This window comes from Meleagris gallopavo, chromosome 3 (genome assembly GCF_000146605.3).
Source record: "Meleagris gallopavo isolate NT-WF06-2002-E0010 breed Aviagen turkey brand Nicholas breeding stock chromosome 3, Turkey_5.1, whole genome shotgun sequence".
Classification (NCBI taxonomy): domain Eukaryota; kingdom Metazoa; phylum Chordata; class Aves; order Galliformes; family Phasianidae; genus Meleagris; species Meleagris gallopavo.
In genome coordinates, this window is record NC_015013.2 from 27,084,658 (window position 1) to 27,111,764 (window position 27,107).

General features: G+C 37.1%; 1 protein-coding gene across 2 annotated transcripts in view; it reads right to left on the reverse strand.

Annotated features, from left to right (window-relative positions):
* The window catches only part of DDC (dopa decarboxylase), a 67,157-nt gene that overhangs the window by 7,272 nt on the left and 32,778 nt on the right, over positions 1-27,107 (reverse strand). For both annotated transcript variants that reach the window (XM_031552788.1, XM_019613857.2), the window contains 7 exons: positions 24,382-24,525; positions 18,964-19,030; positions 16,463-16,557; positions 14,652-14,719; positions 9,473-9,549; positions 5,503-5,522; positions 4,694-4,792 (listed from right to left, as the gene is read on the reverse strand). In XM_031552788.1, coding sequence (XP_031408648.1) covers positions 4,694-4,792; positions 5,503-5,522; positions 9,473-9,549; positions 14,652-14,719; positions 16,463-16,557; positions 18,964-19,030; positions 24,382-24,525 — 570 coding nt within the window. The remainder of the gene's footprint in view (positions 1-4,693; positions 4,793-5,502; positions 5,523-9,472; positions 9,550-14,651; positions 14,720-16,462; positions 16,558-18,963; positions 19,031-24,381; positions 24,526-27,107) is intronic.

Consider the following 27,107-nt stretch of genomic DNA (forward strand, 5'->3'; position numbering starts at 1 on the left):
ACACCAACCCAACAGTTCTAACATATTTTCCTAATGTTTATTTCTTAAATACACTACACTGTTTATATGGAATAAGAACAGTGATTCAAGGTGTTCTGCCTGGGATGCCAATACCCCTTGCAACCAGCCAGTCCTACTGCTGTTACCACTTCCTCTCTGCTTTTTATTGCATCCATCTTTCATCTCTCTCTAAAATTAGACTGAGCGCTCTTTGAGTCAGGAGCAAGAACAATAGCATGTCCAATCCCTTCCAAGGCATTTTTGCTAACATAAATAGCATGGTTTTACAACTATGAAATTTGACCAGAATATACATCCATACCTTTGTATGCATAAGTGCATGGGAAGCATATATGCAATATGCACAAAGGCTGCGACAATCTTTTACTGTCTCCTCCTTCCCTCATTTCTATAGCATTGGACAAATTATGCCTTTGACACAGCTCTGCAAAATTCCACACTGTCTATACCACGTCTTGGGAATCAAGATCATAAGAAATTTCTGTTCAGTATGATGAGAGTTTCACAGCTGTTTATGTGAGTGCAACCACCAAGTGAATTTAATCAAAATCTGCCTGGCGATAACTGAATAAAAGAATAATTTAAGGTTTGGCTTACTGCAAGTAGTTTTTACAAGGATACTACAGATGCTGTACACTTTTTAGCAGGTATTTCTTTCCTTTTTACTTTATTTTATTTTTTTAATAAAATATTAAGAAATTTTTCAGGAATCTGAATCTTCAGAAAGAGATAAGATCAGGGGAAAACAGACTATTCAGTAAAACACAAAATTATATGAATTTAGTATTCATATATGGAAGCAATTTTATCCACAGCAAGCTGTAAGAAATAGCAATAACTGTGAAAGCCACTGGGGGGCACCACGTGAATTAGATTTTTAGGACGGGGAAGTAGAGAAAGCTGGGACCAACGAGATTCACCTGTGCAGCTCTGCTTAACAGAGTGATCCAAGACCCTGCACCTTTGAACTCCTGCACCTTTGTAAGCTCTTAACCTGAATTGCTCTTACAAAGGTTGTTGACACTAAGCATAAATAAATTCAATAAAGTTAAACATTACTAAGCCTGGAGAATTCAAAGGGCTTGTAGGTTTCACATCCGCCTCTCTGCAACTCAAAGAGCTGTACCCCATTCTGGACATGGGTATGGTAATAGCTCATACAGGGGTACACACATGATTTCAGTATTCCTGCTTTTCAAGATGTGCAAGAAAACTATGAAAATCAAGTTTTGTTTGGAGAACTGAAAATAGAGCTGTTCTCAGATTTCTGCTGAATGTGTACAAAGCAGGCCTGATCCATGGTTACTGTAACCCTCCAAATGCATTTGGTTTTGACACAATCACCATGCTGCACCCTTAGCACCATTAATATAAAGCTGACATTCAAGCTGCATTTAGCCTTTAAAAAGTATTTTACCTTGAATATTTTGACCCCCAAAAAGTATGTATACAAACCAACTCACATACTGTTTCTAGTAATGTCATTTGGAAAAGCCCTTTATCACATGGGTTCCGAAAGTGGAATTGTATGTATTGTGTTAGTGAAAAATGTCAGTATGTAGGAGCTGAACACCGGCACTTCTCTTCACAGTGACATTTAGCAGATGGAAACACTGAAGCTTGCAAGGGATTTCTGCGTCTCACTACCTCTGGTAAATAACTATTGCCTTTTTGCAGTGAGATAGGAAAAAAATGGCAACTAACTCGTGAAAGAGTTTTGCATGACAGTTTATATTTTAAAATTTTTTTAAAAATTGAACATAGTTGCATATGTCTTTGATCTGTATAGAATCTCACTAATCAAATTGCTAATACGGTGGCTTCTTATGGACATGCAGTGTTTCTTCCCTCTTTACCATGTCGTGGCTCATTACCATTGAAAACATCAAATCATTTTGTAAGTATAACCTGGCTGTGCAAAAGAAGCCTGACTAGAAGTCTATAAACACTGGATAAATCTTCCTGGTGCTCTGTGACTGAGGAGCTGAGTTGTCATTTTTGCTAGGCAATCACAGATGTATATAAACACAGAAAGGAATTGAAACTCCTGGTCCCCAATCTTTTAACAAGGCCCAGTCATGCACCTGAACAATCATGCCCTAGCTGCAATTGTATGGGGTGAACAGGCACAACATGGCCTACACACAGGAACGTTGATGTATGAGAACTACCTGCTGCACAAGTGAGATCCACATGCATCCTCCTCCCCACATATCAGTTCACAAAACTGTTTGAAAACTGATTTTCTGCCTATTCTATTTGCACGGCCTGTTCCTCGGGGCACATCAGAAAGAGATCACTTCCCACTCCCTGGCTCGACTCTGAAGGTACTTGCTCCTGCCATTGCAACCTAGATCTCATGCTAGGAATGGCCTGTCTATGACCTACTGTTATAAATATAGCCTTAAAAATAATTCTGGTACTACAGGATTTCTCTTAAGACAGAAGTACCACAAGATACAGTAGTGGCTATTCTCTTCAAAAATTGCCTTTGCCAGCAGTGGAAACATAAATACATAAACACTGTCCCTTGCAAGATATTATGATGTGTTTAAATGAAAGCATCTTTTCAAGGCCGAGTGCTAGGACAAGCAATGTTACAGTGAAGAGAACAAGTTTAGTTCTTCTTTAGAACAATTTACTTTTTCTTTAAAAACTTGTCTGTAGATTAGAAAATGTGAACCAGCATCGGGTTGGTTTCATTAGCACATGATCAAAATTTATCAAAATATATCTGGAGCCCAGGATAATTCCTGAGAAGAGAGAAAAATGGGTAAGATACAAAACGCATTCATAATTGTTATTTTGCAACTACTGATAAAACTTTACCAACACATCTGCAAACTTGCAAGTCATATTTTACTGAAATTCTACAAAAGCGGGAAGCAAATGACATGCAATTTCTTCTTGAAATGTAAGTTCAGCTATGAGCTGCTGGAGATAGAAAGACTGTTTTGTTTTAAAGCTGCTTTGAAATGCACCGAATTTAATTAGCACTCATCAAGGGGGGTGGTGAGGAGAAATGGACTTGAAGGCTCCAGTTTGACAGATGTATACAGTAGCTCAAATTCAGCCCATAGTTACCCTTACTACTTTTCCAAAGTTGCGAAAAAAAAAGTTGATAACTTTTTTTCCCCTCTGTATACAGAGGAACTTTCATCCATAAAGAAATATTAAAGACACACTCAGTTCAACAAGGCCTTAGAAATCTAGCTTTCTGATTATCTTCACAAATAAGGGATCATATGATGGTTCCAACTTAGCAGTCAGCATCTTTAAGAAAGGATTGATTTGCTTTTCCTTCCTGAACTGTGTTGTCATAGAAAATACAAAAACAGCTAAGATTATGGGAACACGAGCACTTTTTGTCTGGGCAGTCAGAAAGACAGGGAACGAGAAAACTGCAAAGCTTCTTGTTGAACGTGAGTATTAAATTGCATAAATCTGCCTGATCAAGGCCATATAGTTAACATGGGGCTTCCAATCCTGTTTTCCCAGGGAGAGATTAAGCACTACTTAAAAACTTGGCATCATGCTGAAATAATTGCAGTCTCCAAAAATCTAACCTGAGAGAGCAAAGCATTAGGAACAGTAGTGGCAGTCTAGTAAAGCAGTAACAAACTATACATCACTTTTTAATTGGAAGGTATGTATCAGGTTGCCACAAGGACAACAGAACATCAGGCTTGCCACTGCTGTCAAAATTTGCTTCTGACAACCTTATTAGGAATAAAAATATAATTTAAGTCACTGAGTCAGTTGAGAGTTAAGAGTCAGTTGAAAAATATACTGTAATAAAAATGAGGACACCGTCCATCCCAGAACCTTCCCAAATTGCAAGAGAGATTTTCATGCAGCTGTTTTACGACAGGAGAAGCCTTTCTTAGGGCTTAATCTGTTTAGTACCACAGCAGAAAGGAATGTGTGTCTGTAGAGAGTTTGGTATATGAGACCAGATTCTCAGCTAATGGATATTTTTGTAAATATTTACAGCCAAGTCATAGAGCTCCTCTCACTAGAAGTTTCCCTAAACTTCATAAAAAGGAAAAGCATGCTTGAATTTAATTTTACTGCCACAGAGGAAGTATATATATGATTTAGACTGGTGCCAGGTCTAAATCAAGACTAAACTTAGTACTTATTCACAGCAATGCTAACAAACTGTAAATTGTATACACCATGGCTTTTGATTTTTTTTTAAATGCATTTTAAACAGGAAGTGGAACCAGCAGAAATTATCACTTCAGGGATAGGCAGACATGCCCTGTAAGTTAATGCAGCATAAATGCAGCTCAATGACCTTAATTATAATCTAAACATGCAATCAGTGTATGTCTATTCATAACACAGAGAGATAATGTCTGTTTTCATGTTTTTTCTCCCCCCCCCAAAAAACATCAATATATTCTGGCCATAGTGACCCATAGTGCTGCATTGTATAAATTTCAAATTCCGACACTTGTATTCTCTAAACAGTAATACAGAACAGGTGACAATTTTGATCCTGCTATCATATAGAATTGGGGCAAACAAGCAGCACTCCTACTGACCTGAGCTCTATTAAAGCCATTGCTTTCTGACACATATAAAAGTTTTAGAAAACAGACAGGGACAAAGTTCATTTTCCCTTGCTATTCCAAGCAGACCACCCAAGAAAACACACTGCAGTTACCTTGCGGATGTGTTCCTGCAGTCCTGTGACGCCGTACATCCTCAGCACAAACCAGAGCTTCAGGGAGCGGAACCTCCTCCCCAGGGGGATCTGCCAGTGCTGTGGCAAGAGGGAGGCATCCACGTTAGAAGTCAGCCTTGCAGTGATACTGCAGAAATTGTACATGCTGCAATGACTTCTAAGTTCATTTCAGATATTAGAGGCCATAGCTAGGGTTGGGCCCAGTAATAACAGAAATGGCGATTCTTGGCCCGTGCCCTACTATGACTGTTTAATACTCAAATTTCTCAAATGAGAAGTAGAAAAGAAGGTTGTTGGCAGAATGAAAGGGTCACAAGCCAAATCCAATTGTCTGTTTGCATTCTGAATTTTCCTCAAAGGCTTTGGAAATCCAAAGTAAGCATCGGCTTGCAGCTGTGGGGCTAGCTTCTAGTACGACTGACCTGTTTTCTGTTTCAAAACAAAAGATTTTCTATTGTCAAGGTTAAAAAGTGCATTTAAAAAAAGGTATTATCCACTACTCTAAAAAATAAAATCTTTAGGCAGTTTCTTTCTACTGATTAAACCTTGAAATATTACATATGCAAGACACATTCTGCCTTTAAATATGGTGTGGCTTTTGTTTTGTTTTGTTTTCCAAAAAGAGAGTTTACAGTTTCAGCTTGAATAACATTAAAAATTTAGCAAGCTGAATGCATCCTGAAAAGAAAGGGGACGTTTTGAAGTTTATGAAATCAATGGAAAATAAAATCCCAGGACAAATCAGTGTATACAAGCAACAGTATTAGTGATTATATTGATGTACTTACCCGGTAATCTGTTACGAGGCCTGGAAGTTAAAGAAAAAATAATTGCATTGCTTCATCATAACAGCCAAAACCTACAGTCATTCTAGTACTATTGAACATGCTGTTTTTTAACTAGATGTTTTCTACAAACAAGCATCCCTAGCATCACTGGATAATACACATCATTCCTTGGCTAGCCAGAATATACCACTTACAAATGAAACATTTTTCCTTCTTTGTTAGACTTATGATCCCATAGTGACCACAGACTCAATATTGTGTGTATTTTCCCCTTGTAAGGAAAAGAAAGAGTAGAGAAAGCAGCTTTTATTAATTTTGTCCTGTAGAATCCCAAAACTGATGCTTTTCAAAATAATGCATTCCTGACTACCTTTTATGTCCATTCATGCATTTGTTGCTTATTCTTCAGCACGTCTACTAAGTGACTGGAAAATGTGACTGAGGAATTTGCCTCTCTTCCTGTTTGGAGAATAATATTCTGCATGTTTATGACTTTTTATTTCATGTCCTGAAAACAACCTTATACAAACACAGCTTGGCCAAGCCTCAAAGCAGTCCAAGGAGGCATGCAGAAGATGTTATTTGTTGTCTTTTATATGACCACACAGAGTCAAGATGCCTCTACCTTTTCTTCGAATCAGGTAATTAGGCTAATTTCATGGTAAAGCTGGATTACTGGCAGTAAGCCGGTGACAAAAATTAAGTTGACCTAAAATCTTAAGCACTTCTTTAGCAACACATGGAATCATCTGCTTAGCTTTTTTATTCTGCTTTTATTTTTCTACAGTGGAACATAAGCTTCACAGGAAAGTATATGCTTAAATTCCATGGAAAAGTGCAGTCCAAGTGCTCCCAGGTACTAAATAGAACTGTGGTTTATGAATTGACCAGTCTACGTCATTTGTGTAATACCCTTCCAATTTCCTGGGACTCTTAAAAAAAAAAGGAAAAAAAGAACTCAATTTCCTGTGTCACAAGCCCCCTTGCCAACATTCTCACATGCATGCAGCCAAAACACATGATCCTTCCTCCCTGAAACACCCAGCCATTTGGTTCTTTAGCATGTTCCTAGGTTATCTTCCAAAAGGGGGAAAAAAAGTAACAATCGTTATTCTGTTTCTGGACTTCAGAGAATTAACATGGCTGTCTCAGCTCAGCAATAGGGTAATTTGATAACATTCGTGCTCTGCATTGTCACAGCCATTTTTATTTGATAGCTGCAAGGCTGGTAGAGAATAAAGTAAAGCAACTGGTGATAGATAAATAATCCTACGCTGCTGCAAGGGGCTATGTCTAATGATCCACAACAACGCCTTTCACAAGCTGTGAAGCAGAATGCAGTCAATGATTAGTCTTTGATTACAAGCCTTAGCCTTACCTCTGTATTTAACCAGGAGGAATTGCATTGTGGGAGCACATGCAGCATTTACAATAGAGTATGGAGCTCACTATTCTTACACTGCTATTAGGATTTGACCTATATCCTGGGCTCCCAGGCAAGCTAGTATAATCTTGCTGGTGGGATGATGCAAATCACATAAAATTATAATTAATGACAAAATAAAGATTTTCCTCTTGAGGGCACACATAATTGCCATATGGTTATTAAGACTAATTGCTCACAGATAGATATATTTTTCCGCTCATTTAAATTCTTGAGTGAGAGATGAGTGAATTCAAAAATGCTATTTCATTTGCCTTGTAAACCACGATGGGAATTCTCAGTCCTGAGACATACTCAGAAAATAATATCCTCCATTAGACAAATCTTATTTCCAGGAGTGCTGACATGCCATAAATCACACAGGGATCAACAGTGACTGTAACAGCCTCGCACCCTTGAAACTCTGGACATTTTGATTGAAGGCATATGTGTGGATTGGATTTGACAGTTCAATTAGAGGTGTTGGCATTTGGAAAGTTGTCCAGATCTTTGGAAAACTGTCAGCAAACAGGAATAGAGCAGAGAAAATATTAGTGTTACTTGACTGATAATTATCAGCTGATCTACTTGGAATCCTTATGTCCAGATCTAATGAAATACTAACACAGCTAGGGAAGGCAATGCAAAGGCTGGCTGACTTTTTATCCACCTGGTAGATTAAGTTTTCAGGCCAACTAAGAAAGGTTTCATTTCCCTTTGGTGTTATTTAACCTGGGAAAGCCCTAATATGCTTGTATCAGTGCTGTCAATTTTCACAAGAATGTATTTTCACCTTAATTTTAACTTCAGATTTTTTTTCTCAAAAGAAACATTCTTCTTATACATTAATTAAAATCTAATGACAAGTAGATTTGCAATAATTAGCACTTTCACTTTGAAAGGTTAAAAAAAAAAGTACATTTTTTTTTCTTAATAATTCTAGCCTTTGGTGGGTGAACCTCAGCTTCAGAGTTACTACATTTTCCTGTTTATTGCCATGTTCCATAATTGCATTGCTTGAAAATGTAGAAAAATAAAATGTAGAAAAAGGTATAAAATACAAAAGCTACGACAGGTCAGAATTAAGGCACAGGAATAGATTTTTGTGAACAGTGGAATTCTAGCTGGTATTAATTAACTGGGGTGGCCTCATAGTGGCCTACAGCTCTTCAAACGAGGAGTAGAAGGGCAGAGCTGATCTCATCTCTCTGTTGGCAGCAACAGGACCTGAAGGAACGGCATGGAACCACGTCAGGGGAGGGTCAGATCTGGTATCAGGAAAATATTCTTCATCAGAAGGGTGGAAGGCACCTGAACAGGCTCCCCAGGGCAGTGGTCATCGCCCCAACCTGACGGAGTTCAAGAAGTGCCTGGACAATGGTCTCAGTCATATGGTTTGATTTTTGGGTGGTCCTGTGTGGAGACAGGAGCTGAACTCAATGAACTTTATGGGTCTCAGGATACTCTATGATTCTGTGATTCTTATTTAAATGCCAGTGAGTTCATGGCTATAACAGAAAGAAGTGCACTCAGAATACACTTCTGAGCATAGATCAGCACCACCAACTCCAGGAAATATATGAGATACAATAAATGAAAAGAACAGGCACAGGCCCCTTGAGGTGATGCACCTACTTGAGAAAGTTTACTTTGAAGGCTGACAGAGCACTGGAAGAAGCTGCCTGGAGAGGCTGTATCTCCTTCTCTGGAGATACTCAAAACCTGATCGGATGTTTTCCTGTGCAACCCACTGTAGGGAACCTGCGTTAGCAAGGGGGTTATGATGCTTTCCAGAGGTCCTCTCCAACCCCTGTCATTCTGTAATTCTGTCATTATGAATGAACTTGTCAATCACTTATTGAAACTACACTGCTGTATTCACAATTAATCACTTACCATCTGAATGTGCATAGCTAACCTTCAGGATAGCAAATGCCACTTTGCAGCTGCTAGGCATGTGCAAGGAGCAACACTAATCTGTAAAGGAGCTTTGTACAGGTCTAAGATCTATACCTCAAGCAAAGCACTCCAGGAGGAGCTTTTGTGAGAATTTTGTACAAGACCAATAACCTGCACTTACCTCCTTTGCTACAATCAATTTAAGAACGTGAGCGCAACAGGACAGTGTCTCAGATAGCTATCACAGAAAACAGAGCACAGATACCAAACACAGCCCATCCCTTCTTCGCAGTTTCAGAGGATGTTTGCTCCTGGCACAAGTATTTGAAAATATGAGTTAGAACTTGAATCCATAGCTTGGAAAAAGATCCAGTGGTAAATATGGAGTGGAAAAAATCCTAATACAAAATTATTTATAAATGTCTCATGAAATGGCTTTCCCTCAGTTGTTTTTTCTACAAACTAAAATCTCACTGGATGTGTTTGCACTTCAATAAACTTCACTTCCTAAGGCATTTTGAATATGGAAATAGGCTGCTAAACAACTTAGCTAGTTTTAAGAATTCCAGTTGTCATCTTAAACCATTTTTTTAATATTAAGTATCAGTGTGCAAATAAAATAATGGTCATTGTATTTAACAAAATTACCAGACTCCTGGTGGTGATGCTGCAGGTAAAGAGGTTCTAATTTAAAAGCACCAATTAAATCTGATCTTTTTTTCACCCTGTATGAAAAGAAGACAAAAAAAAAAAGAGAGAGAGAGAGAGAAATATAAGAATTAAAATTTAAAGCATTAGATTTCCAGAAGCAAAGAAAACTAAATGTGTTTAAACTGGCATATTTCCTGAGCACAGCCTGTACCATTTTCAGTACTTTTTCACAGCAATATCAGTCCTGTACTTACAAGCAGTAAGTGTAAGGCTCAGCAGGAACGGGCAGCATGACTGCATAACTGCATGTTTAAAAACAGATAAGAAACAGACGCAGAGGATCTTTTTATGGTGATAGACAATCACACCAGAATGTGAGACTAGTTAAAGCAATGTTCATGTTTGCAGTCAACAGAAGTTGCCTGCAAATTATTGCAGTACAAAGCAGTGTGGGAAGAGCTGTCGCTTCCCAGACATCACGCGGAGCAGTGCTGGGGCTCTGAGGATGCTGCCCGCTGTCTCCCCATGCTGCAACCATTGGCACGGTGCAGCCACCTCAGAGAGAAAATAAGCTCAATTTCACCAGTGGAAGCACTCTATGCATAAGACTGACTCACCTCTACAAAGGCAGGCAGAAAGAACTAGAAATCAAAAAAGGAAAAACCACTACGTAATTCCATTAGGCCTATAAATATTTCACAAAGGCAAGCAATAATTATTTCAATGTGGGGGTACTCTAAACAGCAAAAGTCCTAGCTTTTTGTCATTTTTTCTGTATCCCTTTTTTTATGTTCTGGTTGTTCTTTTTTTTTTTTAATCTAAAATTGCACATAAAACTACTGACATGAAACATTTAATTCACACAAACCTTCATCTCTCTTTAAGAGTAAGGAAGGCACCGAAGTTACCTTGACTTCAAGTATGGGAAGTATCTAGCTGAAGATACATAAGTTTATGCACATTTAAAAATAGTAAAAGACATTCAGAATATTTTTGATTATATATATTAACATATATATATATAAAGAAGTAAACTATTGTCTAAAAGCAATTTTAATTAGGTTAAATATTGTAAAAAATCTCTAAATTGCTCTATTGTGTTCATATGTTTGATTACTTTGATATATTTGTGTAGCTCATTCCATAGGCAACAAACCCAAGTTATAAACAGTATTATTACTTGTATTCTGAGAGATTCACTCCTTCTCCTGTAATATGCTGTGCTAAACAATAAAACAGATAACAACTATTCAGGAATATCTGTTCAGTTAGAAGATATTAACATCCCTATCAAGTGTGGATTGATGCATGGACTGCTATTAAAGTGGCATTAGTGATCTTCGTGATGTTCCTGCATTTTTAAAAGGTGGTGCCTGTTCCAGCTCAGACTTTGCAGGTTATAATCTGGCAACCATTAAAAACTATCTAATAGGATTACTAAAATAAATCCAAAGCTTGGACATAAATGTATATGAATCAGTTGAACTGTGCCTCTATACACCCTGTCTAGATTTCACCCTTTGTGTTTAACCTTCTTTGCAGTAAGTGCTTGTGTGGTCTGGTAACAGAGAGAAGTGGTATTCGTTTACTTTCTCTGCAAATACCCAAGATTGTCTGAAGAGCCCTGAACATATATTTCAAAAAATTTTCTTCGTAAACTTGATTTTTTTTTTAAAGGTTTGATGTGATAATAATAGGCTATTAAGATCTATTTTCAATAGCATAAAATTCACATATTAAGTACGCATAATTTGAAATACATAGTGAAAGTTATAGTGGATAAACCAGTGAAAATATCTGAAAAGGAAACTATTTGGATTGCACATTGGATGCCTTTAGCAGCCTCATTCTATTCTGTATATTTTAATGATGTTTGCAATTTTAATAGATAAAAAAAAACAGAGATGGCTTAATATTACAAGCCAACAAGAACACTTTGCTTCCACTTACAGAAGAACATTTCCTATTAGCATTTGCCCTTAAACACAAAACAAACTTTCTGAACAAAAGTTAACACTTAAACCCTGAAAAGAGCAATAGAAAAGCAAAATTAGCAAGACTTTTATAAGAGGATTACTTTTACTCTCTCTGAAAGAAGAAATTTCTTCTTTTATAATATTCCAGAACACCGACTGAGCAGGCCAGACAAAACTGCCTGGTAGTTTCAAAGCAGAGTATTTTAAAAGACCTCAATATATAAATATGGAGAACAAACCCTTCTAAGAAACACTACATTGAATTCTTTTTTTTTTTCTCTTAGGATCTGTCTTTTTCTGTACATCAAGAAGTTTTATAATACTTTGCAAAAGACTGAATAACGAAATTACCTCCAAATCCCAGATGACATCAATGCTTCATAATGCACCAAGTAGTTTAATAATTAAATTACAGATCTAGTGGCTGGATTTTCTTAATCATCTTGCAAGGAGAAGAAATGCATTCATTGGAGAAAGTGCTGAAACCACTAAGTAAGTGTGGGTGAATTAGAAACCTTCAGTGGAATTCAGTTTGACTTTGACATGTTATTTATTGAACTGTTTCTGTATTATTACAAAATCATGGTTAATGCTTCCCATGGATCCTAAAAGGACTATGTAGCTATCACATTTATTTCTTCTTACCAGGCTCCTTCAACCCTTATTATCACATTCCAAATGAGTTTTCATCTTTTCAGTCAGCATTACAGGCCAATAACAGAGGTGAATACCAGGTATAGGCCTCAGAAATAGTTGGTCTTCTGGTTACATATATGACTTCAAGACAAAGAGCTTGATTTTAATTATATACCTCATTTCATATCAAGCAAATAACACCATATATAAATGCCTTGATGAAACAAAGCCTTAGTGTTAGGCTACGGTTGTGCAGCTTTCAGTAAGGAGACATTTTGCATGGTCTCTTAAGATTCCTTGAAATGAAATCTTCATACCTACAAAAAATATGCATTCTATGTGATGATTCACAAAAAAAAAAAAAAAGCAGGAAACAAAATGGAGAAAAGCACTTCGAAAGTATACTCCCTTACATCTGAAGTCTAAGATTTGATAGGGAAAAGCTACCATCTCCTGAAATGGAAACATAAGTATGTTTGTATATATCTTGTTTTCCTAGAAAACTAGGTAAAAAGTGCTAACATGGTTCCACAGGGGTATAGGTGAAAGCAGAATTAATAAGAAATTTAACTTGTAGGGATAAGACTGGCTCCTAATTGTCCTGCAAACATTAAAGAGAATGATGATGAATTTTATCATTTCTGAGAGTGGCTACTTTGCTACCAATGTCTTCAGATAATGGGAAAAAGATGGGAGAAGTTGGCAAAGGAGTTCCATTTTCTCCCTGTTTTCACATGAAGAGACAGCTAGCTACGAGGAACTTACAAACTGGAGCCTTAGTTAATCACTGCCATTGCTAATGAATGAGCTGAATCTAAGCTATTTATCTAAGGAAAGGAAAAAAGAAAAACTTAGGCTTGGAATATTTGAAGTGTTTATGTCAGAAACAATCTTTCATTCAAAAATGTACCATATAAGCTGAATAATATGCATATTTGTGCAAAAGTCAACTTCATTAAGGATTTCAAAAGAGCCAAAGATTAACCAAAAGCAACTGAATAACCACTGTCACACACTTATTTTTCTTTTCTTCCAGGAAAGGGTGACTTTTTTCTGGGTGATATCTTAAAGTTTTCTTTTTAAAGGAAGTTTTCAGTTTTCCCTCCTGTTTCAATTCTACAAAAATCTTCAATTATAACTGAAAGTGATGTTTTAATTTATCTTGATAAATAGTCTGCATTTACTGATCTGCTGTTTTGATAATAAGTTGTGATGCTGGTAGACATTAGGTTCTGGAAATTCCACTCTGGGACACAATAGGATCATCTTTATGGAATGTTATTACTACTGCTGTAGTTTATTTGCTTTGTTTCAAAGTATGTCTACAAGTTTCTACACTAGCATCCTTTCATATCAAAATGTAATCTCTGTTGTCATCTGGGAAAATTGAAAAATCAGTACCAAATTGCAAAAATACTCCTTTTTGAAATTAACTGCTTTTCATCAGCTAAATCACAACCATTCTTAGAGAAGCTTTTGAAAGAATCAAGGCTCCAACATGAACCTTAATGGAAAACAAGAAAAAGATCTTTTAACATACTGTTCATTGTATTATCATCCTTAAAGGGAGTTTTTTGATTTGTATTTTAAATCAAGCATGTCTAACTCACTGCCTATGGGCCATGTGTGGCCATGTACAGCTGGTAAGATGGACTCACAAGATTGTAAACTTCTAACATTATTTTGTGAATTTTAATGGTATTTATTATGAGCCACCTGCACATAGCTTGAGCACAGACTGTGTAGCTGAGAATGGAACCCTGTGGAGGGGAGGGAGCAGTGCAGTGCTAACTTCACCTCTCACTCCCACCACACGTACAGTCAAATCAGTGTAATGTCACACATCACACATGCTTGTTCTGTAACACACAGTGATGGTCAGAAATGTTAATTCAACCTACTTACGTGTGTGTGTTTCTGAAAATATATCTTTTGTTTTTAAGCAGACATGTAAGTTTTCTTATATAATTATTAACTTGGACTTGTGTTATTTCATAAATTAGTTTAATAAGAAGTTAGCACATTCACTGCAGAAGAAATGGAATTTATAGACTTGCAATCAGACATTCACATCAAAGAAAAAAATGATCATATCTTTTACTAGACTTGTATAAGCCCTCTCTTATAAGAGAAGAATACCCCTCACTTCACAACCACACCTTATTCATGTCAATGCTTTCTGCAGGAGATAGAATTGTGAGCAACTGTTTTCAAGGATGAAGCACAGAAGGAGTAAAATTAGATCAAAAAGCTCTGACGAGCACCTTGGGAGTTCAATAAGAATTGCAGTCACTACCATTGAACCAGTCTGATGCATTAGTTTCACAAAAACAAGGCCACATATCCCTCTAGTTTTAAGCTTTTTTGTCCTCTTTTCCTCTTTTAAATTGTACTTGTTATAAAATTGGATTATATGAAATAGAGAATGTTGTAAATTACAAGAGTTAAAGCTATCCACAGCTCTTTTCAATACAGAAGTGTAAATAAACGTCTAGTACTAGAAAGGTGGATTTAACATGTGATTTTTGTATCTCGTAATATTTTCCTTTTTCTATAATACTTACCACATAGCAGAGCAGTCAAAATTCACTAGGAGCCATTTGTGGGGATTAAAGTTAAATGAATCTGCAAACTGAGAACAGATAAATAAATAAAAAAGAATAATGAAAATGTGCCAATGATTTAACTTAATCAAATTATCTGAGTACACCTTAACTATGAATGCATTCCTGAACAGGGCATTATAGGTAACATTCATACCTATACCACCTTACTTATTAACTACTGCAGTTATATTTTCGTTTCATTTTGGGAATTGAACTTAGGTTTATTGTGCAGTTAAACTACTGTTATCATCAAAATTTGGAGCATCTGCTAAGAATTACACCTTTCAAATAAGTATGGTATGCAAAAGTATATATTTCAGTATAAACTGAACAATTTCTCACATAATAAACATAAACATAGTCAGCAATAGCTGCTGTTTATATCAAATTTCCAAAGTGATCCACTGAGCTTTATATTTTCAAGATTATTTGACATATACATACAAAATTCAGGTAGAGAAACAAATGATATATTTTGTTCAGAATCTGTGAATCACGTTTGCCATCAAATTACAAATGATTGGGACATTACTTATTTTTTTAGGGCCAAGGTATTCTCTGTTAGTGGAAATCATCTTTTCTTCTGAAGCTGAAAGAAAAAAGTCTACACAGAACAAACAGGCATTCACAATACATTATATAAATCATGGGAAAGGCCAGTTTTGGCATCATCAGAGGAAACTCAGGTGAGACTGGCATCATGTGGAAAAGGCTTCTTCTGTAGGCTGTGTGTTAAGAAAGGCAGAGGCAATCTGCCATTAAATGTAAGGAGAGCTGGGGGCCCGGAAGCACCAGGGTCTGACTACTCCATGCAGTACCGTTCATTCTCATTTGCTTCTCAGAACCTTCCCTGTCACTTGTAAGCAGTTAACAATTTATCTCATAAGAGATTATCTATCTTTCTGGCTACTGATCTATCTCCCCGCACTGCACAGGGCAAGAAACCTATCTGTGGTTGTTAAATATTTACTTTTATGGCAAATGCTGGACCAGACAAGGGATGCTGTTTCATTTCCTTCAGGAACCAATAACAATAAGTTAAAATATATCCCCCCACAGGAAATTACAACAAGCTTCATTTGCTGATAAAAAAGAGACAGAAAGAAATGCTTTATTTGCTGGGGGGGGAGGGGTTCCCTCCTCTTCTTTATTAGTCACTATCTATCTGTACTGTGTTTAAACTTCTGCCTTCACCAAACAGCAATATTTTCTCCACTGACATGGAAGACAAGGACTTATCTGACTGCCTGAGGGGAGCAGCAGGAAATTGAAGTATCCTTATCTAAGCAACTGAATGCCAAGTAGCTCAGCAAGTGAGGAGGAGAAAAGGGACACAAGAGCTGACGGGGGAATATTTCATTTAGTTCGCTTGGTTATTAAACTCTCTCTTTTTGATATACAGCTACTTGCTGTATTCTACATGACTCTCACGATGCAAGTAAAAATCAGGCATAATGAGCACATTAATTTTTTTCCTTTTTTTTTTGTAACATAGAATTAGGGTGTTACAGATGTGCTTTTTTGAGGGTATTTGGTTTACTACCATTTGCCATTCTTGAGTGACTTTCACATACTGTAATAATTTGCATACTTCCAGAATAAACCAGTAATACATAAACATAAGTAAGGTAATAGAATATGCAGGGATTTGTAGTGTAAGCTAAAGTGCAGAATACTTTGAGATTCTAGAAAAGCCATTAATATTGGATGTTTCTTTAAACAGAAAGAGCCTACAGAAGAGCAAGGTTTTAACAGGTGGCTCACTTCACCTCCACTCCATTTAAAAGATGCCTGAACTCAGGACAGATGAATGCACTCCCAGCATAGGCTGCATCAATATGCATCCAGATGTTCTCCTTATTACCTAAAAAAAAACGAATAATTGAATGAAAAATTAAACAGAAGATTAAAAAGTATAAAACAAAGTTCTTGAGATATTTTTTTAAGCAGTATAAAATACTAAACAATTTTAATGAAAGAACCACTAAAATATACTTAAAAATATGTATCTAGAGATGTAGTTATTCATTCCTGTGGTAATAACACCACATTAGCAAGAGAGAGCTAGGGTTCCAGCTCTGCTCCCTGCTTTTAACACATAAGCCACAAATAAACACACATTTTTAAAAAGGTTTTTGTCACATATTGATATGTGTATATACAGGCTTTTGAACCATGTGAAACAAACTTCTTTTGAGGACTGATACACTTATTCAAGAGCAAGTACTAAAAGGTTAAGAAAGGACCAGTTTTGATTACTCACTGCAGAAATACTTCAGCATTTGAGCAGCTCATGTACCTTCTGCAATTACATAATCACACTCTGCTATTAATCTTCTGTATTAATTCACACTGTAAATGCGCTAGTCCATGAATTCATGAGTGAAGCCCACATAAAATCTTAACACTGGTCACAAACTAATTCTAATGCATATTTGTACATACAATGGTATGGCCATTCAGATCTGCAGTGGGACACCGAGGTCATGCAGGAATTTGCATTCTTGCAAACTACATTTTGCATAATATTATTCTTTTTATCATCAAAAGAGAAGTGGCCAGTAGGGTGAGGGAGGTGATCATCATCATTCCACTCTACTCTGCACTCCTAAGAGAGTACTACATCCAGGTCTTGGACCCAAGTGCCAGAAATACTGCTGCTGGAACAGTTCTAGCAAGGCCATGAATATGGTCAGATGGTTGGAACACTTCTCCCACAAAGAGAGGTTGAGGGAGCTGAGCCTGTTCAGCCTGAAGAAGAGAAGGCCCAAGAGGGATCTCATTGCAGCCTTTCAGTACCTAAAGGGAGCTTATGAGGAAAGGGGAGAATGACTTTTCAAATGTATGGATAGTGATAGGACACATGGGAATAGTTTTAAAGTAAAAGAAGGGAGATCTAGGTCAGATGTTAGGAGGAAGTTCTTCACTCAGAGGGCAGTGAGGCCCCGGCACAGCTGCAAAGAGAAGCTGTGGGTGCCCCATCCCTGGAGGCATTCAAGGCCAGGTGGGACGGGGCTGCCCTGGGCAGCCTGAGTTTGTGGAAGGTGCCTCTGCCCACAGTATGGGAGTTAGAACTGGATGGTCTTTAAGGTCCCTTCCAACCCAGACCATTCTATGATAAGGTAGACTTATTTGAAGAAATGCTCAAAGCTCATTTGATTATTTATTTTTGGCTGTATTTGGTTTGAGACACTCCCTTTATGTTATAGGACTTCTGGACATTTATGTTAACAACACCAAAAATAAATAAATAAATAAAATGCTAATTTAAGACTTATGACGTGATTAGTATGCAATCCTGATGGACTCCATTGCATAAGCAGGAAGACACTGAGAGCGCTTTGTGAAACAGTCACAATTAGTTGCTATCCAAGGAGTGTTGGTACTACTGTTTTATTAGATCAGGTCTGTAGGAATCATCTGAAGAGCAAAACAATTTCAAGCTGCTAAGCAGGGTACTAGAAAACCTTTCCAGAAAGGAGAACTAGAACACTGAGTCTTTGGGGGCTGAGCTGAGAAACAGGGAACTTAAACACATCACCACCACCTAAACTCTGTTTTAGGCTCTGCTTGAATAAATGAACAAAAGATCAAAGTTCCAAGCCTATAAATACCCTGCTCTAAAGATACACTGAAACATATATGATGCAATTCTGTCAAGTTTTCATCAGCCAGCAAGTGTATTCGTTTGACCAATCTTCTTTGCAGATCATAGCTTGCCTCAGCAGATTGTTAACACAGAAAACACAGGAAGAGCCCATGGCTTGTCCACTGTATTCAGCACCCCGGCACTTGTCCTGTCTTCTTGCAAGAAGGAAATAGCATAGAAGAGAGGAAGGACTACAAATACATTTAGATTTTTGGTGCATAATTTCCTTGCCTCTTGTAGTCATTAGAACCAAACAGAAAAAAACATTGAGCGCAAAGGAGACTCAGAGGTCAGATTTTCCGTGATCTTCTCCATTGCTCTAGACAATCTTGGCAGGTAGAAAGGCCTAAAGAAGAAATGTTACAAACTAAAATGCAGTGTGTTTTCATTGAAAGCATTCCAAAATGCTCCTCCAAAAACCTTGAGGCAATGTCCTCAGTCCTCTTTAGTGGTCAGAGACTGCTTGATCTAATATTAGAAAGAAAACTGTAACTTAAAGTCTCATCTGTAAGTAGCTTTACTGAATTCAGGCAGTGACACTACACAATACCCTGGAAATGACTCAGCATAGCTTAAACTGGTATCTGCAATTTTAGAAAGTAGCAGCTGATAAAGACTTACAAATAGGACCCAGTTCTAGCAGTTTGTCAAAGGAGCAGCAAGGTGTGGTTCCAAGCGTTGCACAAAACTGCAGAGCCAAAAAAAGAAGAAAAAAAAAAAAAAGGAGAGGCAAAAAATTGTTAAGTGTCACAGCAAAGAAAATTATCAAGTCATAAGAACTGTCTGGAAAAGCAACTGTAAAGAGAAAGAATAGATGTTATAGGATAAAATTATTTGTTTTTAACCAGTACGTGTCCTACAGCATAGCTTTTATGAATCTAGGTGGTTGTTTTTTTTTCCTCAAAGCTCTCCCGCTTCTTATGGAGTCAAATGCATAAAATCAAGTGTCCTTATGAAGTTGTCTGATTAATCAGTCACAGTATTATATTAATATAAATTTTATATATGTTCTGTATTTTCCACATGTTTATCATATGGTCCGATTCCAGTCCCACATTCAAAATTATCATCGAAATGATTTTCAGTTAATGCTATAGTGGAAATCTATGAACTTGAGCAAATTAGAAGTTACTGCCTGAACTGAAGAGTTGCAGAATTTGTAACTGATTTACACTCCAGGAATCTGCAGCCTGGGACCTGTCCTCTAGTAGCTTATGTTCACTGTCAAGTTTGCAAAACTTAATCCCAGATAAACTTTTTCTCCTTGATTCATTCTAGAATTCTGTTAATTTCTCACTTAGCATCTCCTGCTGCAAGACCAAAAGCAGGGGCAACATAAATACTGAAGAAAGTATCACAGTAGTAAAAGAATGTAATTAGGTGAAAATGAGCTATGGTAATTCACTGAGAATATCCAGATAGAACTATAACCCAGAAGACAATTTCCAAGCACATTTAAGCTGACATTATTTTATTTTTTATTGCTCCTCTTACATTTTAAATATCTAGTCTTATTTTTGTAACTACTGATAAAGACTGGGAGTCAGTTTTGCCTTGTATGGAATCATTATATGATAAAATACACTTTACAGTTTATATAGGCAAATAAATTATGCTGTTTTAAAGTTAGAGTAGTACGAAGTAATTAGATCGTTCATCCAAGGTTACATGCAGACCATAGCCCAGCCAGATGACTATGAATACATCACCAGAATTTTGTAACTGTTATTACTTTTGTACTTTGGGGTTTTTTTTTGGCTGTTATTCATTTGTTTCTGCCAACACTGTCAATGCACCATTTTCTGTTTCCTCTGTTTTTCCCTGTACGCCTACAGTTAGCCATGTTTTGCAGAGGTTTTGTATTGTGTGCATATGCAAGTTCCCCCATGAACTCATGAGAAATCCTGATGAAAGAGTAAGGAACACCTACGTGATGCTTGTCCATCTACTACACTGTTCAGAAAACAAACACTCTGTCTTAACAAAATATACACACAATTATATGTTACAAGTTCATACACTGCATTTGTGTCACACAGCTCCATTAATGGGTAGACAGACAGGGCCTTTGGGTTCAGGATGAGCAGGGGACTTTTCCAATGAAAATACCAAGAGTGAACTATAGATTTAGCTCTGCTCTTATGCATAGATTTTAAAATAATAGGCAGTGGACTTTCTGATAAGATTAGAGTGAATTGCTAGTCAGTTCAGCAATTAAAGTAATCACAGCCATTTCACAAGAGAAACTTAGAAACAGTTGTTATTTGTGTTGTACTGCAGCTAAATCAGTGCCCTCTGATAGTGTAAGGAGTATGTTGTTCCAGTGAGAGTTTATATGAGTTCAAACATATGCTTAAGTCATTTGAATAATGCCTTATCCTGCAAAGGATACCTCAGTTACTGAAATAATTTTGTTGTCCTCTCTGTAGGTGTCTAAGCCTCAAAAGCTACTTGTTTTAATTCTCAGAAACCACTTAAAATGACAGCACCTGCTCTTGTCATGGCTCTCATTACCCTGCCTCAGTGCTAACCAACAAATCTAACTCAATTTGTAACCTGTACAACATCAGAAAAATCACATTTATGCAGGGGGCGGGGGACAGGCTGAATCACAGAAATGGGGCTGATGGCTTAGTATAGCCTGAAGGCCTTCTCCATCACAGGTTGTGCACTTCAGATTTTATTCAGTCAGCTGCAAATGCAAAGCAGCTAAAATGCTTGAATCAGTCTTCTCACATATTACTTTCCTGAAATCGAGAGTTATATTGGGGATAATACACGAACCTTTATGAAGCCCGAGAGCAATGACTCAGTCTTCTCGACTGGAAGACCTCTGACAGCTTCTTAAAAAGATACAGATGCATTTTGCATACTTTCACCACGAAGATTTCCATTTGCAATCCACTAAAATGAGGCAGAAATTCCAATGTTCTTACTTTTGTTTTCTCCAACTCAGCTCTTTCCCAGCTTGCACTCATGTACTGTGGGTTAAGAAACATTGCCCTGGGTATCTGTATGTGCCTCAAGAATACTTCTTCCAAATGGAAATCTGCGGTTAGGATCTTAGAGCTAACATCTACTGAAAAGATGTCCCCTCTTTCTGTCCAACTGATTTGTTGCTTCCTGAATGTGTCCAGATATAAACAGCCTTTCCTGCAGATCATCCTTCAGAAGAGTCATTTCAGTAGAATCTGAGAGATTTTGTGCTGGGTCTTTGTTAAGCAGGAAAAACATTCCACTGCAGCAGCATGACATTGGATGAGCTTGTTGAAATATATTGTACAATATATATACCAGTTGCAATATAGCTGTGCTGATTTATGACAGACAAGATAAAGCCCACAGACTATCACACACTTCAAGTAAAGGAGGCTCTAAAGCCTACCTCTGAATTTAGCAGTGCATGATTCACCACATTTGGGCATCTCTCATTAACACTCATCCAATTTAAGGCCTGTCTCAAACTAAGAGCATAGGGCCTAAAGGAGAATAGTACTTAAGCATGCACTTAACCTTTAGTTAATGTTCATAAGTAATGAAATGAACACAACGTCAGCACAGGATTTCAGGACACAGCTCCCCCTTCACTGATGGCCAGATGCAGGGCTGAGTATCAGACACACTTGGAAACTGCTCCATGGTAAATCATGACAACTTCAGCTCCCCCATACCTGACACAGTTAGAATTGTTTCACAGTCTGGTTGCTTTACTGTATCAAAATATGTCTGTATTTCAATTTCTTCACAAGTATTTTGGAAGAGAGAAATCAACACAAGTTTGAAATTTTTTTGTAAGGGAAACAAAAGCAGCATTCTGAGTCCACTGTTTGGCAGCAGCTTATACTGAACAAAGTAACATACACATTACTAATGCTATAAGATGGTGGATAGGAATTCAAAGGCTCTTTCTAAATGTCTCACTCCTCCCCCCCCCCAAGAAAAGCTTGATTACCAAATCTTATGTATGTGGAAAACAAACTTGTAATTAACAGGTTGCTGTAATGACAGAACCTCCTTCATATCATGGAAATGCACTCCTGATTCTCCATTCACTTCTACAAGAAACTTCAATATAACAAGTTCTCATTTGTTCAGTGAATACAAGAGCAAGATTCTGTATATAAAGCACTGAAATTTGCTTGCATTTTCTTTCTTCTGTTAAACTTTTTGCTTTGATGTTGAATCACACTCCTTAGTGAAGGATCAGTGAATATAGGGAGACAAGAAACAAAGTAAGGAGTCTCCTTGGCAATGTGCATAACTTTGTCACCAGAACTAAATAAAATAGCACCAAAAGAACAAAAGAAATGGAAAGGTTTTTGAAATCTGCGAGGCTGAAAAGGGAGCATTAATACAGTGCATGGACTGCTGTTCAGCATGACAGAGAATTAACACACCTTTGGAGTTAAGAGGCCAGCCATAAGGATAATGAGATCTAGTTTAATCTAAGCTGACATGTTTTATGTATACAAATAAATGGAAGACCTGGCACAGGCCATATTAACACAGACTGAGCCTGTGCCGCCTTTGAAAGCCTCTTGCACAGCTAAGCAAACAGAGGAAGAAATAAACAACAGTTAAATTACCTTTTGTAAAGGTGGTGCTGAATGCATAAAAGAGAATTTTTTATTTCCTCTTGCTACACACAGGAATATTAATAAGAAATGAATATTCAAGAGGGGCAAGATGCATTTTTTTTTTGCAAATGGAGAAAAGATAAGGAGAAAGCATTAACTTTGTTGTTAGTGCATAGAAATGTGATGTAGTGCTATATTTGGAATAATATAAAATTTATAGTAAGATAAAAAAAGTAGGACTTTGCATCATATATTACGAGATGTTACAGTATAACAGATATGAAACCTTATGGCACATCTCCACTTCAAAAGAAGAAAGTCCATTCAGCCAACCCTACAGATGCTTTGTTTCTCTGTCACACTCTCATCATGTAGGAAAGCAGCTGACAGGATGTGCTTGGTTATCCCAATGACTTGCTAATTCTTGACACCCTAGCTTATATGAAAAACATTTTTCACTCTGCTCATCCTCATAATGCATAAGACCAGATACTAAAGGTTAATAACAACAGTAGAAAGATTACATTTTCAAAAGGCTTGGTGAAATATAAGCTACCTCATCCCATTTGGCAAAAAAGCTACTTTTTCCAAAAACAGTTCAAAGAAATCTAAGTCACATTAGCACTTTTCAAAATGTTACCACATGAAAGAAAAGAACAACTGTTGTCAGACATGACTTTTCTGGGGGGGGAGGAGGGGGGGAAGTGACATTTTTTATTCTCCTTAAAAATCCATTTCTAGAGTTCTCAGTTTCTAAGAGATATTCTTTAAGCTCTAATTTTTATTTAATGGAAAGTCAATGGAAAATATATTATTGCTGACATATTGCATCCCTTTTTAAATCTATGCAGATCATGGTCTATATCGAGTTTTATAGAGGTATAATGCTTAGAAATGAGCAAATCATTTTGTTGATGATGTATGGAAACAAAACAGAGGTTACTTCTTCCATGAAAAAAAAATTTAAAAGAGATAAAATATCATTTTAACTTGAAATGATGAAATGGTGTTCTGAACTGAAAGGAGTTGATCTGACAAATAAACAAATATTCTTTGAATAAGAGGCCATTTGGAACTCAAGTGTTAGGAGACCATAACGTTGCAGGATTAGACAAATACAACTAGAAAATTCACCTGCACTTATTTAAATGTCTAGTACAAATTCATCTCCTTTTAAAAATTTCTCAGAAGTGCAACCAGCTGCTCAAATGTGTTGCTCCTCCTGCAAATTAATGCTTCTTAAACTTCAAGAATGCCTCTTATTACAATTATTTTTTCTGCACATATAAATACTTGAAATGTCTTTAACAAAGCTCATGTGCATGAAGAACATTCATGGAAACTATCGTAATATTCTAACCAGACTGCCTGTTAAACCCTCTCTTAGGAATAAGATCATCTTCTCCTTCCAAAAATAACTGATGAGAATAAATCCACTGATGACTTAAAATCCAATACTCACAAAGAATGGGATAAGACCAGAAGCTTTGTCTTCATCCAAAACTTTCTTTAGGGCTGAACCACAAACAGCAAATGTGTCATCTGAAGAAACACTTTTCATCTTCACACCACTGATCAGTGCAGCCCTTTCCACAGATGAATGAGCCTGCAAGGAAATAGGCAAGTTTTAAGACAGCCGTTTTTTATTGGAATTTAAGAAGTTTATTTGAATGTGAAAAATAGAAAAATTTCTTTTAAGTAAAGCAACATTTGAGATTCCGGGACTGTTGCTGGTATCTAACAGTTACTATAAAGACTCTTTCAGATAGACAAATGAGAACACATACATATACACATTCACTCACATGTGCACAAACACAAATACACCACTAGAAACCCTGAAGTATTCTTGAAACTATTGCCATGGTCTCATTCAGACCAGAATTCAATAAACGTTAGTGATATCTTTAATTAATATATTTTCAATTAGGTAGAATTGATTAAAAGCTTCAGGATTTGGCTCCAGATCAACCAAAAACTACACAGATAATCATCATGCCTCAAAATAATTTAGTTGCAATCTTCAAAAGTTAGAAGTATAATATAATAATAATTCTATTAATAGTAAAAGGTGTAGTTAGCCACAAAATGCTCATTTGAGGCATAGGTAAACAAGAACAACAACAACAACAACAACAAAAAACAATTTTACCTTTCTAATATTTCATTAATCATCAATCACTTGAAAGAGAAGTGTTTCTCACCTTTTCATATCCTGACTATTCTCTCTCATAATCTCCACGCTACACTTGTTGAGCCTTGCTAGCGCCTACAAGAGCACTTAATAATTCTGTTCTAATTTAGCATACAAACATGGAGAAGATTAAGCCAAAACATAGGCTGAACAATACCAGATGAAATAGTTTCTGCCTTTCAACTTCGCCTATCCATGGAATGATGCATTTTAACGGTAGATTTATTATTAACTTGTACCTCAACAGCACCTCTTGTTAAAGTACTTTGGTAAACTAATTAGGCTCCAGCCTGACAAAATGTGGAAGTCTAGACACAGAGTCTGCCTTTGAAGTAGAACATGGTGTGTTTACCATAGCAATACCTTACTTCATTTAAGTATACAATGTAAAGAGGTGTTTTATAAACAATTTATACAAGAAAGAATTTTAAATAAGTGAACTACAGAGGTTCTTAGCTGCTAAGAACTTAAGAATTGCTTCCTCAAGTATCCCACAAGGCTCTCTGATAACTATAGCCATTCACAAGCTGGAGGTTAAAACCACAAAGATGACTTTGGCTTACAGCAAATCTTTAGTGACGTGCTGCTGACCTAGCGCTCAGCAGTGTACCCAGAAATCTCCCACTATCCTCTAGGAGAAAAATGAACTAAAAATGAAATGAGTGGGTAGCTGCTTAAGGTAGCTAGAGGAAGCAATAAATAAATAAATATGTTTTAAAAGTCAATGAAGGTAGTGGTCTAAGAAAACTGGAAGGTATCAAATAACTTCCCTGACTTCTGTCCTGGTCCCCCTCAGATGTCTACTGTCAGGGGTAGCTGGGTGCTTCTTCAAGCTCTGAGGTCTCACTTTCAATGGCCTTGCAGTAGGTGCCTCAGCCAGGGCAGCCCAGGCACTTACGTTGTCCCCAGACCCTCAAATAGTTACTGGGGAAAGTCACTGGCCCTGCTCTGTGCTCATTAATACAGAGCAGAACAATTTCAGTGAGACTTCCTGAAATACATAAAAGCTAAAATGATCTCCTGAGATATATGGCTCCCTACTGACCAGCTTTCTGCCACCCTGCTACTGCAGTCTTGCACTGTTTTGCTCTGCTGGCGCAGTTTTCTCTCCCTCAGAATGGCTTAGGCTTACTTTCTTTTGTGGATTATTGCTATGAGTCACACAGGTCTGTTCTTAATGCAGAAGGACCAGTGAGCTCTGCAACAATCTGCTTTTAAAGGTCAGCAATATCTTAAGGCAAATCCTTCTGTAAACACGAGATCCCCTGACCTTCAGCATACATGGAGGCCTGTCAGTCCTCATTTCAAGTTAGTCATTTACAGGGGGCAAGAAATTGGAAACAAGTAGCAGGCTTTGTGCATCACTGGGTCAAAGTTTGAGCAGAACACAGACCTTAGGGTCCAGACAAAAAAAGAACAAGTATTTTTTGTGCCTTTTGAAAACAGTTGTCTGCCCTTATATTTACTTGTCCTGACTGATCTCATGCAACAAGTCCTTTCTCCCTCCTAATGCACTCTTAAATTGCTTTCCAATGCTTTTCAACTAACAAACAGTAGTAAATGAAGGCAAACTTGAAACCTGGCTGTTTTATTCTGCATAATCAGATATTACTTTGAATTAAACATCAAGTGCTAAGAAATTTCCCTCAATCTCATTGACATTTAACTAAGAAAATGTCACAGCTGTTGAGAGGAGCAACACTGCTTGGCCCTTCAATAGGATTAGTGTGCTAGGAAGGTAGGAGCAGCAGAACTCACAAAACTACAATTTGCTTTAATTAACAGTAAAAGCCTCTCACAGTCCTGACCTGCTGAGAGGTTAGCCTCATTCAGTCAGCTAAATACCACTCGCAGAAACCAAGGATTATGCTTTTTTGTTTTCTTAGATTTCTCAGCTAGATTAATAGAGATTTTAGGAGTTCTAGAATGTTTTGAATTTCCTGAAGTATCAACTCTTTGAAAGGGTTGATAACTGCAGGACAAGGGGAAATGGT